This window comes from Leptonychotes weddellii, chromosome 14, assembly GCF_054177405.1.
Source record: "Leptonychotes weddellii isolate Sample4059 chromosome 14, ASM5417740v2, whole genome shotgun sequence".
NCBI classification, from domain to species: Eukaryota; Metazoa; Chordata; class Mammalia; order Carnivora; family Phocidae; genus Leptonychotes; species Leptonychotes weddellii.
Genome location: NC_138382.1, coordinates 48,540,823 through 48,556,450, shown reverse-complemented (window position 1 = coordinate 48,556,450; position 15,628 = coordinate 48,540,823). Strand labels below are relative to the sequence as shown.

Here is a 15,628-nt window from a genome sequence, read left to right as displayed (position 1 = left end):
GGACTCTGAAAAACAAACTGAGGGTTCTAGAGGGGAGGGGGGTGGGAGGATGGGTTAGCCTGGTGGTGGGTATTGAGGAGGGCACATTCTGCATGGAGCACTGGGTGTTATGCACAAACAATGAATCATGGAACACTACATCTAAAACTAATGATGTAATGTATGGGGATTAACATAAGAATAAAAATAAATAAATAAAAAAAATAAATAGACGGGGGGTATGTGTGTGCATGTGTGTCTCTGTGTGTATAAATAAAAAAGTCACCTAATGATAAGTAATAAGTAGTATAAAGGGATGGTAGGGTGGTCAAACACGTGCTTATGCCTAAGAGGAATAACTTGGCACATTTTACCATAAACTATAATAATTCACTATGGTAAGATGGGTCCTGTACCATGATTATATTTGTCAACTTGTGAAATAATGACCATGGCAGAGTCTCACTTAATATAAAGTATATGTGATATTTAAAGAGTATATTAAAATTCAAACAAAAACATTTCTTTAACTTTTTTTCCTTCTACACATATATTTCACTGCTCTAATAGAGTCTAGGCTTGTGACTACATTAGGTTTGCTTACTTGAGTTTAGGCCAGACTCAGACTGTAGGGCTAATAAAGGTGTAAGTGTTCTTGGAGCTCATCTCATCTAGCCCAATCCTTTTATAAACAGGGAAGCTGAGGCTGCAAAGAGGTGATCTGTCCAAAGTCACAGAGGCCTATCCTGAGTCTAATGCTTTTTTTTTCACTATACTGGTCATAAAGGCTGAGGGACACAGTTTGTTGGCCTTAAGAAAATGTGGCTGATATCACTAGCTGCAAATCTAGCATCCACTCTTTTCTTCCTGCTTACTAATAATAGCGTGACAATGGGCCCACAGCTAAAAAGATCATCTTTCTCAGTTTCCCTTACAGCTCGGGTGGTTTTCCCTTACACTAGAATATGGTGGCTAGAATTCCAGGAGGCATGCTGTGATAATAAAGTACCTCAAGTAACCTTGATGATGGAAGCCAAGAACTAAGGACAGTGCAGAAAAAAAAGGAGCCTGGACTCTGGATGGTGGAACCACTATAATAGCCCTGGACTGTTTATTTCTGGGCTTTCCTTTACTTTTCCCTGTTGTTCTGTTATTTGCAGTAGAACTTAGTCCTATCTGACACAGGAAAACAAAGCAAGTAGGAGCTGAATTCAGTCTGCCTTTCCAGCCAGCTCGGTGCACTAACGCCCCCTGGCGGCAGCATGTGAAATAGAGTCTAGGCTTGTGACTACATTAGCTTTGCTTACTCGAGTTTAGGCCAGACTCAGACTGTAGGGCTAATAAAGGTGTAAGTGTACCCTAACTACAGTACTCCGTGTGTATGAGTTCTACTCGTCATCTCTCTGGTTTCCACCACACGGGGTCACCTCCTGCTGAGAAACTCAGCTCCAGGATCCCTCAATGAGATAGCAACTTATTCTTCTAGCTCTTGGCAGGAATCCTTTGGCAGAGACAAAAGTTCCATTTTCATGTACTAACCCAGACCATCATTCCTTACTCCCTATTTGGTGGGTCAGTCTAAGCCAATGCCCGGCTCAGGTACACTAATATTCTCATGACAAAAAGCTGAAGATTCCCTGGGGAAATTCCACTTCCTGGTCAAATCATGGCAAGGGGATAGCAATGATATGGGGCTATTATCTAAGATGTTTGCCCCAGATTCACTGCTTAGAATTCCTGATTGACAATAGTTCATCACTTCCTCAGACTGATAAGATAGTCACTTGGGCTTACATATTTTAAGATGACAATTCTTTCCAGCGCCAAAAAGACCAAGCGAATAAGATAAGAGTCTGCAATTGAGATAGTATAATTAAACCACACATTCTCAACAGATAGATGTTCATCCAAAGCAAACATGAAGGGCAGAGATGAAAGGGAGAAATATTTGAAATCTAAAAAAACAAAGTACTTACTTAGGTATGTATCCAAAGGTATACAATTCTCTAGGTCATCTGTAGGTGACAGAAGCTCACAAATACTTTCAGCTGTGTGGTCTTCCGGGAATTTGTTCTGGTCCCCACATTTCTTGAGAATCTCCACACAATCTGATCTTAAGAAGAAAAATACAAATTTAGAGTTTAAGGAACCTCCTCATGTTGTCTAGTCAATATCAATCCTGTTTCTGAAGCCTTCCAGAAGGTGAGTTTTCATAACAATATTTTACAACTGGTTAGGTCAGAGTAATGGCAAAAGAAAACAGGAGTCATAGAAGACCTCAGGTTGCATAGTAGTAAGTAATGTATTATACTAGCAAAGCATCCTTTTCTCTTATCGGAGATCAAAGGCCTTGCTCAAATTTTATACTCATACTGTTATTACCATCAGTGTGGCTTGTCCCAGTCTTTGAAAGGAAATTAAACTAGGCTAGTCTGATTTGCTCTTTGCAAAATCATACATCTTTTCTTTCAGGACCTTATGCTTACTTGCTTCTTCCTCCCTCTGTCCTCTTCTCTTTTTAAATATCTTTTTAGTTATCAACAGTAAGGTGTTTGGCCCATAACAATTGGAAAGTACACTACTTTAAAATTTTCTCAGTCTTCAAAAGGTATTTGATTCCTTTTCTATAAATTTTTGTGCTATGAGTCTATAAATTTCCCACTGGTTGCCTCTTGCCACCCAAGTTACCCCTCATCTTTCCCCTTACTCAAGTCATGGCCAAGTCATGCCAGAGAATAGATCTGGACCCTGTTTAAGGTTGAAATAATCTGCCATCAGTCATCAAGTGTCCAGCAGCACCAAGACACACACCAACTTAGGGGCTGGATATTGACTTGGTTTTTAGAAAAGTTTTTGGAAAAACAGATGCTTGAAGATCAGCTGGCATAGATTACTACATGGCTAATGCTTTTGGTTTCACCCAGGACAGCAGCTTTCATCTTTACTTTATCCTAGATCTCCTAAGCAAACCATTCACAAAATGCTCACTAGAAATAGGCCCTAATGACTATATTCACTAACTCCCTCACTCATTAAACATGCATGGAACACCTACTATGTGTCAGGATTACCCTAATCCCTGAAGAGAAGAAAAAGAGGAAAGAGGAGACAAAAAAAAAGAAGTTACAAGGAATAAACTCCTCAAGGAGAACAAAGTCTAACAGAATGTAAGTACACAAATTAAAATATAAAAATAGAGTTGAGTATTGAAGGTACTTGACAAATGTTTCTGGAACTAAATTCCGTAAGAGAAATTCAAATAAAGGTCTACAGAAGTTTGTAGGAAGGGTAAATTACTATGAGCTGGGGAGATCTGTGAAGATTCCATGGGAATGACTGGCATTTGAGAGAGGCTAAGAAAGCGAGGCAGTGGGCAAGTGGAGATGGAACAGTATTTCAAGCAGAGGAGGAAAAAGTGAGAAAGCATTTGACATGTGGGGAGGATGGGCAAAGAGAAGTGGTGGGAGAGAAAACTCTAAAGATAGGCTGTGGTTCAGATCATGGTCTGAACCAAGACTGGAGAGTCATTACGAGGAAAGAAACTTACTTGCAAATAATACTTCCCCGGGATTTACTATGACAAGGTTTAATCTGCAGTGAACAAGCTACCGCTTTCCACATTTCTGGCTGGCACTTCTTAATGTCAAGAACAGGTATGTTGATAAATGGCATCTTTATGCTTCCTTTCTCCCACAGCTTCATGTCATTCATGGCTCCTTGATCTGACTGAGCATTACAACTCCTGAAAAGTTCTGTTGGCCTGAAAAGAAAAAAGGCCAGAAAGAATCAAGAGGCAATTATTTTCTAGAGAGAAGTAATAGGTAAGATCCTGACATACTAATGCAGTAGGAAAATCTGATTTTCCTAAAGAAAGTACATATAATGCATCAAAGGATATCAGCTTTGAATGCATGGTGGCTATTTTGATGTCTTCTTTGGTGAAAGACCCTTGAAAGTTTTTGCCTATTTTTTTTTAAATTGGGTTGTTTGACTTTTTTTTTTTTTTTTAAGGTTTTATTTGACAGAGAAAGAGAGAGTACAAGCAGGTAGAGGGAGAGGGAGAAGCAGGTTCCCTGCTCAGCAAGGAGCCTGACTCAGGACTCGACCCCAGGACCTTGGGATCATGACCTGAGCTGAAGGCAGACGCTTAACCGACTAAGCCACCCAAGTGCCCCAAGGGTTGTTTGACTTTTTATTATGAGGTTATTGGAGTTATTTATATATTTTGGTTACAAGTCCTTTGTCAAATGTGTGTGTGACTGTAAGTGTGCACATGTAATATACTGAATATTTTCTCTCAAACTGTGGCCTGCCTTTTCAAATCTTATATGGTGTCTTTTGCTGAGTGTTTACTGTTGAACCCTAACTCATTATTTTTTTTCTTTTATAATTAGTGCATTTTGTCTCCTGTCTACAAAATCTTTGTCTACACCAGGTTTGTCAAGATACTCTCCTAAGTTTTCTTCTAGAAGCTTTATATTTTCAGCTTTTATGTTTTGTTCTCTGACCCATCTTCAATTAATTTTATTTTATTTATTTATTTATTGAGAGAGAGAACAGGCAGGAGGCAGAGAGGGAGAGAGAATATCAAGCAGACTCCGTGTTGAGCACGCAGCCCAACCTGGGGCTCAATCACAGCACCCTGGGACAATGACACTTAACTGACTGAGCCACCCCAGGTGCCCCTAATTTGTGTTGCTTTATAACAAGTCTTGAAATCAGGTACTGTAAGTTCTCCAAATTTGTTATTTTAAAAAAAAATTCTTTTAGCTATCCTAGGTCCTTTGTATTTTCATTTGAATTTCAGAGTTAGTCTGGCAATTTCTATTTTAAAAAGCCTATTGGGATTTTGATTGCGATTGCGCTGAATCTAGAGATCAGTCTCAGGAGAATTAACATTTTAACAATATTGAGTCTTCTAATCCATGAACACAGTACCTCTCTCTGTTTATTCACTGTCTTTAATTTCTCTCTGCAAAGTTTTCTGGTTCTCAATGCATAGTTCTTGCACCTCTTTTGTTAAATTTACCCTAAGTATCTCATGTTTTTTGATGCAATTGTGTAAATTTGTATTTTTAAAATAAATTTCATTTTCCCATTGTTTGTTGCAACATACAGAAATACAATCGGCTTTTTAATGTTAACCTTGTATCCTGTCACTTTGTTAAATTTAAGGATTTACCGGGAGTTTGTTTGCAGATTTGGAGGCATCTCCTTCTGTGGTTCCCACCTTTCCCGGGTTTTCTACTCCTGCATCTAGCCACTCTGGCAGCCCTAAACTCTGATCTCTAACTCCTCAGCCCAAGACTGCTGCTTTTTGCTTGAATTCTTTATGCCATGCAAAGGGGCTGAGGGTGCCCATGAAGGAAAAACTGGATAAATGCGGCCCTCGTGCAGTGTGGTTTCTATGTTTCATGAGATACAGCCCCTCCTGCTTTTGGCCACTCACTAACACCTTAAAACAATACTTTTTTTTAATATTTTGTACAGAGTTCATAATTGGTACTTGCAGAAGTATTAGTTTGCTACAAACTACTCCACTATCCCCAGAAGCCAGACTATGAGTCCAAGTTTAACTTCAAACATTTCATAGATTTCAAATTTACTCAATCTCTAAACCATGTCCTTATCGGCTAACACTCTATTACCAGCTGTAAAGATATCTCAATTTTTTTACTCGAAATAATATTCTGAATACCTTTTTTAAAAATATTCTGAATACTTTTAAAAGAATAGGATTATGTTCGTTTGAACTTCTGTCTGACCCAACTGAATGATTCTTTCCCTCTTTGCCCCCTTGATCTCCAGGCTCCAGGCCAGCTCACAAAACTGGCCCCCTCTTGCTTAGAAACTCTCTCTCTGCCTTCTCTGATAGGTGTTCTCTAAGCTTCTGGAAGCCCTTTTGTTTTCTTCACTGTTTGTTCAGCCATTCAGTTTTGGACCCTTGTTTTTCTGACCATACTTGATACCTCAAGAAAATACAAATAAGTAAAGTAAGACAGTATTTTTGTATGAAATAGCGAACTTGCTGAGTGGGACCTTCAGACTGGTTGAAGTAAACTTCGAAGTAAACTGTTCAAAAGAGAGCATTTGGACGGCCAAATTGTTCACAGTGATTTATTCTGCAATGAACTGTTTCCACTGGTTGTGTAATAGAAGGAAGAGGGGAAGAATGGTAGGCTGAAGGCAGAAAAGATTCTTTGAATTCTAGATGCTTTAAGTATCTCTAGTCTAGAAGGGACTTTGTTATAGTGCTTCCTTTCCCAGAGGTGATTTACTGGATGAGTTATAGTATTTAAAGATGAAATAATAAAAAAAATACTACTTCCTTTTAACTTAGCATCAGAGTAAAAATCAGAGTAAAGTGGTCTTTTCACTTATTTAAAAACAAGAAAATGATAAAATACTTCCATTCCATGTACAATAGTTTTCTCTTACCTGTTGTTAAAATTAGTACAGTAAGTAAGATTTCTACAGCCCAACTGGCAAGGTTCCCGAACATCTGCTAAACAGGTCAACATGGACACTTCCACTGGATTATATTCACAAAAACGATCAAACTCTTGCCAACTCTGTGTATTGCCCCAGCTCATGCTGTAAAGTTTAGTGCACAGTTCTCTGAAATAAAGGCACAAATGCAGAAACACAGATGAGCCAAATGAATAAATAATTTGATTTGCATAAAACTCAAATTCTATGAACTATATTTTAGAATATAAATAAGAAAAAAATTACGAAAACCAAAAGACTAAAATTTATCTCCTAGAATTTAGAGCCATAAACAGTGAACTCTTCCATGAAAATGTTAGCCTTTTTTTATCATCCATCTCTTTCCATTTCCCCATGATTGCTACAAAGCTCTGTGCTAAATGTAATGTTTAATTTCAGTATTTGTACATCCTTATTCTTTTTTTTTTTTAAAGATTTTATTTATTTATTTGAGAGAGAGAGAGTAAGAGAGCACATGAGAGGGGGGAGGGTCAGAGGGAGAGGCAGGCTCCCCGCCGAGCAGGGAGCCCGATGCGGGACTCGATCCCAGGACTCCAGGATCATGACCTGAGCCGAAGGCAGTCGCTTAACCAACTGAGCCACCCAGGCGCCCTGTACATCCTTATTCTTGGCACAGTTATTTCTTCTGTATTTCTGATCTCTCTTTTACCTTTATGTAAAGTAAGGTAAGGCATATGGTTTTGCCTCCACAAAGATAGATTCTCCTACATTTATATTTCAACCACAGGAGGTAAAACTGTGACATGGTCCTCAGATTTAAGAAGCTTTACAGACTTAGGGTTCACTAGTTTCTCCCTGAAAAATTATCCCAAAGCCACTTATATTCCTTAAGATAGGCCAAGGTAGTCTATATGTAAAAGCTTATGAATTCCAAGGCTTCTATATACTATTTTTTTTTTAAGATTTTTATTTATTTGTCAGAGAGAGAGAGCACAAGCAGGGGGAGCAGCAGAGGGAGAGGGAGAAGCAGGCTCCTCACTGAGCAAGGAGCCCGATGTGGGACTCAATCCCAGGACCCTGGGATCATGACCTGAGCCGAAGGCAGACGCTTAACGACTGAGCCACCCAGGCGTCCCTCTATATACTATTGTAGTTAATATATGACAATCTTATTTGTAGTACTTGATGATTACAAAACAACTTGCACATGACTAAAATAATGTCAGTACCATTTCCAAAGTGCATTCACATTAGTTTAATTTTTAAAATTTATAAAAGTAATAAAAATGTAAAAAAAACATAATATATGTAATATAAAATATACTACCAAAATATGCAAAGTCACAAGTAAAAATTCCCCATTCCTGCCACATTTTATTTGACTTTCATATTCAACCCTATGAGAAGGATGTTTTTACTTTTATAATTTTGCTCATTCACTCTACTGATGTTTACTGAGTGCCTATTTTGTGTTAGACCCTGTTCAAGGCACTGGATATATAATGGTAAATAAGAGAGACAAGGTCCCTGCTCTCCATGGAGCTTATACATCATAGAGAGGAGGAAGCTGCGAATGAGTTAAATTAGGTACTTTGAGCTAGAAACCAGTCCTTTCTCTAGTCCTTAACTTTCTCTATGACCTTGAACAGACTGTTCAATAACATCTCAGAATTAGTTTTCTATATATAAGCAGGAATTATACAAACCGACACCAATCATAAGATGGAAATAAACCATAAAACTACATCAAGGTAAAGTAGGGCAAAGTGTTTCCAATCTCCAATGACTTTAGGGCATAAATACTTTTAAGGAAATTCAAAGAATTACTCAGCATCCCTCCCATAAATACATTTAATTCCTATCAGCAATTAAATTTCCTTAATTACAGGACCAACTTAACTTCTCTTTAAGCTCTTCTGTTAATTTTCTTCGGATATCTTCCAGTTTTTTTATATCTTTGGTAGAGTTTGATGAGTTATTCTGGGCACAATTTTTGCTAAAGGTCCATTCAATTTAGAAACCACGGGAAAAACTGCTTCACTCCTGGTAGGTGATATTTCAGGATGTTCTAGTAATATGTGGTCCATTTTCACCTAAAATATCCCTAATAAAGCAAACTTCTTTTTCACCTGTGTTCTGCCATGACTTTAGTTATCTCCATTTATTCTTGTCTCTAGATTGTTTCTTCCATCTTATATATATATATATTTTTAAAGATTTTATTTATTTATTTGAGAGAGAGAATGAGAGACAGAGAGCATGAGAGGGAGGAGGGTCAGAGGGAGAAGCAGACTCCCCGCTGAGCAGGGAGCCTGATGCGGGACTCGATCCCAAGACCCCAGGATCATGACCTGAGCTGAAAGCAGGCGCCCAACCAACTGAGCCACCCAGGCGCCCCTTCCATCTTATATTTGTATAATTCTTCCCTAAGTGTATCATCCAAATGAATGCCAATACACTGCTATCTAACTTTGGGTTTAAGTGCCAACCCAGATCATTCACCAATATATACAAAAGGTCAGTTACTGTTGAAAGTATCATAATTTAACAAAGAGAATATCCCTTAGATGTCATATCAAAACATCTTCTAAATTGTAAGCTTACTTAATGATAGCCTTGAGGGTAGAATCCCTGTTGCATCATCTTTAAATATTTATTGCCCTGCCAATGTTAATCCTCTATACTCCAAAACACAGTTCTTTTAGCAATGTTCAAAAACAATGTCTTATATACACATGACGCTTAATAAATACTTGCTGATGAAAGAAAGATTTTACACCTTCTAAACTCTTAAGTCTACACAATACAAAAATATAACATACATTTCCTAGACTTAAAATCACTAATTAAAATGCCATTTTCTACTGGTTTTAATAAAGGAAAATGAGATACTGACCTACATGTCGAAGTGTTTGCTTTAGAACAACAATGCAATTTAGCTCCATCAAGGCCCGTAGAGGGAGGAGGGTGTAGAGTGACGCCAGGGTGAACAGACTGTGAGCTTTCAAGAAAACACTGCCAAAGAGGATCCTGAGGCAAAGGCTGGGTCTTACAACCCTCGATGAGGCCATCAACAATCTCCATTTCTGTTTTCTTAGACATCAGAATTCTCTTGCAGGCATTTTGGCAAGCATGGTCTTCAGCTCTGTCACAGCAATATAAACCTACATTTTCAGGATATATGTGGCTTAATTAGCTGATTTTATGTCATGCACTGCTCAGAACAAAAGAACATGGGGGTATACTGGAAACACTACCACTCAGTTGTATGTCAGTATCTGCAGTACACAGAGCCTAGCAAATTCTCTCTGCACTACTTTGCAGCGTAACAAATAACTGAAGAGCTAAAGGTGGACAAGGTAACTATTACCAGAATTTACCACTATCTCCAAACATGGGATCTTTAGCACCAATACTACATAAATGAAAGGTCATCTCGTCCTACCCCTAAGAAGTCCTTACATGTAAAGTATCTTATGTTCCTGGAAAAGGTATTATAGATCAAACTGGAATTATTTCACGCTAGAAACAACTGCCTAAAAGGGATTGTGTCCTTGACAGAATGACAGAGATGACTAATTTCAATAGCAAAACCCACAAAAACCATATTCCATCACATTTTGGGATATAAAGCTTTCATATATCTGTGCAAGTTAACTAATCTAAGTTGTAATTTATTTTTTTTAAGATTTTTTATTTATTCATTTTAGAGAGAGAAAGAGAGCACGCACTCGAGCAAGAGCACAAGCAAGGGGGAGGGTCAGGAGAGGGAGAAGCAGACTCCCTGCTGAGCAGGGTGCCTGCTGCAGGACTGGATCCCAGGACCCTGGGATCATGACCTGAACTGAAGCAGACGCTTAACCTACTGAGCCACCCAGGCGCCCCTCTAAGTTGCAATTTAAATAACACAATAGCATACTCTGACAAGATATCAGGTTGCTTCTGCCTTTAAAATGAATGAAGTTTGGGGTGACTGGGTGGTGCCATCGGTTAAGCGTCAGATTCTTGGTTTTGGCTCGGGTAGTGATGTCAGGGTTGTGAGATCGAGCCTGCATGGGGCTCCACACTCAGTGGGGAGTCTGCTTAAGATTCTCTCTGTCCCTCTCCCTCTGCCCCTCCCCCCCATGCACATGCACTCTCTCTCTAAAATAAATAAATCTTAAAAAAAATGAATAGGGATGCCTGGGTGGCTCAGTGGTTAAGTGTCTGCCTTTGGCTGGGGTCATGATCCCAGGGTCCTGGGATCGAGTCCTGCATCAGGCTCCTTGCTCAGCAGGGAGCCTGTTTCTCCCTCTGCCTGCCTCTCCCCCAGCTTGTGCGCTCGCTCTCTCTCTGACAAATAAATAAATAAAATGTTTAAAATAAAAAAAGGAATAAAGGTTATTTGTGGCAAATGCTTCATCCTCTGATTTTCATCATACAGCCACACCACAGAATGTTACAAGCATAAGAGTTCTGCTTTAGATGCTGGACAAACGGCACATATCACTGCCTCTGAGTTTACAAAAACAAGTCTTTCAGTATCCCAGTGTAAATCAAAACATTGGCATTGGCTTATAAATCTTTTGTCAGTTTGGTTAATTAGTTAATTGTTTAAAGTTTGTTCACCTCTAAATGAAGAAAACGGATTACAGGATGTACAAAGCTGAGACTTTGAAGACCCCATAAGGTGCAGGTTCACTAGGAGGCCCTGATTTTCATAAGTATCAGGATTTCTTCTCATTTTTATATAGGGCTTTTATTATAAAATAATTGTTCATTATAAAAACATATAAAATGGAATAGGCATACAACTAAAAATGTATTATACTATACAGTTAGTTCTGCAACTTGACTTTTTTGCTTACTATATCTTGGACTCCTTTCTATATAAACATACTTTTTTCTTTATGTTGGTTATAAAGTATTGTTATTATATAGATATATAATTTATTTCATCAACTTTAATCAATTCCCTATTGATGGGTATTTGGGTTATTTCTAATTTTTCTCCATTACCATCAGTGTCACAGTAAATATCCTTTACATGTGCATGTATATTTATGAGTCTTCTTGAAGGACAAATTCTGAGAAATGGAATTGCTAGATTAAAAGGTATGATCATTTGAAATTCTCATGGTCATAACCCAGCTTCCTTTCAAAATATCCATACCAATGAATTCTCCCATCCCCAGAACAAAGAGTGCCTGCTTCCTCATACCCCTGACAGCTCTACCTTTCTTGGCACCTTTCAGCTGTGATAATAATATCCAGTCTGTCAAATCTAAAAACCAGAGGAAGTCTGGTGTTTCCCAAATGACTGAGACTGCAGATATCTACAAGAATTTACTTCCTTTTTTTAAGTAGGCACCACACCCAGCATGGAGCCCAATGAGGTGTTTGAACTCACGACTCTGTGATCAAGACCTGAGCTGAGATCAAGAGTTGGACACTTAACCGACTGACCCACCCAGGCGCCCCAAGGATTTACTTCCTTTTTACAAATGATTTTACTAAAGATTGAAACGAGAGGAATATGTCCATTTTACTTACTATCTGTTGGGTTCCTCATTGGATAAGATTGGGTATAATTGTTCACACAGTGTATTAATTGTGGACTAATAGAGGCACAATAATTTTCCACTGCTTTGATCTGAGATGGACCAGGAGAAGAGTCTGTTCGAAAGATGGCTTGACAGTATTCTCGGCAGTTTGTGTGATGGCCTGCATAACTGCAACAAACTGAGCCCACTGTGGGGGAAAAAAGGAAATGATGCTGAAACGGAAATAGCCATTTGCTAACAATAAATTGTCACAATATTGATAAAACAATATGTACCTTTTTGAATTTGAGATATAAAACCATGGCACAGAAGACAAGTACTTTAAATCAGCACTACTATAGAAATAGCCATGAGGACATCCAGGTGCTCAGTGGTGTAAGAGAGTCCTTATTTGTCAAAGTATAGTCTATCTAGCGTAGTGGTTCTCAGCAGGAGCAGGACCACCCCTCTGGGAGATTCTGGAGGCATGTGGAAATGTTTCTGGTTTTCACAATGACTTGGGGACTACTGCCGCCATTTAGTGCATGGGGTCGGGGTTGTTAACTGCTCTGCAACATACAGGGCAGACACACAACCAGAACGGTCTCCCAAAATGCCAATATTGCCCATGTTGAGAACCACTGGAACATCTTTCTATGTTAGATTTGTGGAGATTTACAAACAAAGCAAGGCAAACAAAATAAAAATAAAACCAAACCCCAAATGCTTCACATTTATAAAACAGGACCAGTAAAAACTAAGAGCTACCAGGCTCATTTCATAAATTTGACAGTTATACAACTGTTTATCTTGAAAAAAATTTCTTAAGTTCTATTCCTAAGAACATGTCTAATTTGAAATGGTCTTTACCTCACAACTGATATGACCTGCTTTAACACTGAAAAGTAAAACCCACATTTGAAATTCGATTTGTGTATTTTTAGAAATCAAGGGGGACCATCTCAGGTATCTGGGGGGAGCTAGACGAGTGGCTGGGGGGGTGCAGATGTGGGATTTATACTGGGGAAGAGCAAGAGATCCACACAGGAGAGGTTAGAGGGTCTGTGGGAGTCTGAAGGGAACCCAGGTGGAGGTATGGCAGGAAACGGGTAAGAGAAAGGCAGGCAGGAAATCTCTGATAATTATTAGAGGTTATGGAGGAACCGGAATCAGGTTTCTGGTGAATTCCACTGACTAGGGAATGAGCAGAGAATTGAGGCAACTTCCAGAAATAATGACAAGGATAAAATGATACACAAATTAAGCTAGGACTGAACTGATACAGGATAGGCCTGTTTCCTGCACCAGGAAACTGTTTCACACTTACTGTGCCACCTGTTTTTAACTTACAGTTACTACTTACTGTGTTCATTGCTAAACTGTTCAATTTCAACACAAAGAGCAATTTATGGCTACATTTATCACCATTAACCTTAGGATAAACTGAGGGGTGGGGGTGGGGACAGAAGAGACAAGTGAGAAACAGCCAAGGATGCCCATCTTCTGATTCCTCCATTAGGCTGGCTTCCTCACCAGTGTGGGAAGACAGAGATTACTATAAGAACAGCTTAGAAATTGTGAATTAAGCCCTAATTAGAGAGGGTTAGAAGATAAAATACAGCCAGTTAACGTTTCTTATCATACTTTGATACACTGAACTGCCAAGCTAATCCAAACAACTCTTCTGTTCCTCAGCTGTGTTTTTCCTAGCTGTAACTGCTCACTACTCCCTTCACCTGGGATGCCCTTCCTCCAATCTCCACTGTTCATCTCTTGTCCATCCTTCAAGGCCCAGCTCAGCTACCAACTCCACGAAGCCATTCTAAGCACCCCTACAGGATGTGATCCCTCCTTCCTCTGAATTCCCACAGCACTTTTATCAGTGACACTATCCTATATCCTTTGTCTGTCTCTACAGAGCAAGTAGGCAGTAAATGTCTGAGGAACAAATTGAGAGGCAGTCCTTGGCAAGTGCTACACTGTATCACCTGGGAATGCTTAATTTCTGCAAGTAATCCTATTTATTCAAGTAGGGCATGATCTTCCCATCTAACAGTAGTATCTGCTTTGTAAATCTGCAGTTAAGACATAGAAACTGTCATAATTCATGAATAGCCTGAATACCACTGAGGAAAGAGCCTATCAGAATCCTGCTGGGCCTTCACGCAGCTTACTAACAGCCCATGTCATAATGTCAGGTCTTGGCAATGCTTATAACAGCTAAATCATATTCTTAAACTGAGTTTTGCTCTTTGGACTGTTCATATAACCATTGACAATATACTTACTTTCATTTCTGCTAATGCAACTGAAAAGAGCATTCTGTAAATTAAAGAAAAACAAACAAGTTAACCACCATGCAGAATTCCTAATTTTATTCCACTTTATGGTTACATGGAAATCAGAATATCAGACTATTTAATTCTTCTCTAAATCCAAGGATGAAGACAAAGAAGCTGAGATGGCACCCTGGTAAAAAGGGAAACCATCTTCTAACACAATTATTGGGGGTCAAGATTCTCATCCTGAGCCATAAGATGATCACATTATAGCAAACCAAAGCTGTACCTGTGTGTGTATGTGGAGTGACCTACAATGTTTTAATCTCAATTATTTCTTGCAGTATATAAAAAGAGCTCCCAGAAGATAATATAATAAAAGGCATTTAGGGAAATAGAGATTTCATGTAACCACTGCATTTTAGAGTTGAAAGGTCCTTAGAGTTCATCTCTACTTGTTCTCAAACATGGCCATGTACCAGAATCACCCGGGCTTCCTAGTCCTTACCCTACACTACAGAATCAGAATGGGGGAATGAACCACAGAAATCTACATATTAAACAAGCCTTCAAAGATAATTCTTACGTAATTGTTGAATCACAATATTGTATTCCTGAAACTAATATAACACTGTATGTTAACTATACTGGAATAAAAATAAAAATAAAAATAAAAAGATGATTCTTATATAATTACCCTGGGAAGTTGGGGGATCTCTATCATTTTAAAGATGAAGAAACCGTTTCCTCAGCAGAGGGGAGTCTGCCCCAGATCATAGAGCAAGTCAAAAGCAGAGCCTGAGACTAGAATTAGTATTTCGAGTTCTTAGATCACTGTTCAGAAAATATCACACTGTGTTAAAGTCACTGTAAGGAAAACAAGAGGCAAAATAAGACAAAACCAAAAAATTTCTTGTTCAAAGCCATCTGGATATTCAGGGCTTGTCAGCTATGATTAATATCCCTTACAATTGGAAGAGAATGAATTCCTAAAAGAAATAATATGGGCATAAGTAAAAGGAAGATGGAAATCAAGTGCTCTTTTAGTTGAATAGAGATGACTGGCTTTTAATTGTAGCTAAATCACAAGCCAGCTGGACTTTTTTTTTTAACATTTTTTTTTTTTTTAAGATTTTATTTATTTATTTGAGAGAGAATGAGAGAGAGCACATGAGAGGGGGGAGGGTCAGAGGGAGAAGCAGACTCCCCGCCGAGCAGGGAGCCCTATGCGGGACTCGATCCAGGGACTCCAGGATCACGACCTGAGCCGAAGGCAGTCGCGTAACCAACTGAGCCACCCAGGCGCCCGCCAGCTGGACTTTTAAAAGACCAGCTTTATCGACATTTAAAATCTACTTTAAAGGATCCATCTATGTAGTTGTGTGAAGCTATACTGCA

At 38.9% G+C, this 15,628-nt stretch overlaps 1 protein-coding gene across 4 annotated transcripts in view; it reads right to left on the bottom strand.

The window, feature by feature from the left end:
• Positions 1-15,628, bottom strand: part of RECK (reversion inducing cysteine rich protein with kazal motifs) — a 75,086-nt gene that overhangs the window by 24,771 nt on the left and 34,687 nt on the right. For 3 of the 4 annotated variants that reach the window (XM_081803164.1, XM_081803166.1, XM_081803165.1), the window contains 6 exons: positions 14,240-14,273; positions 11,962-12,159; positions 9,326-9,593; positions 6,418-6,597; positions 3,527-3,739; positions 1,956-2,092 (listed from right to left, as the gene is read on the bottom strand). In XM_081803164.1, the coding sequence (XP_081659290.1) occupies positions 1,956-2,092; positions 3,527-3,739; positions 6,418-6,597; positions 9,326-9,593; positions 11,962-12,159; positions 14,240-14,273 (1,030 nt within the window). Of the gene's footprint in view, positions 1-1,955; positions 2,093-3,526; positions 3,740-6,417; positions 6,598-9,325; positions 9,594-11,961; positions 12,160-14,239; positions 14,274-14,927; positions 15,253-15,628 lie in introns of those variants that run through there. The other variant, XM_081803167.1, reaches the window with a different exon arrangement.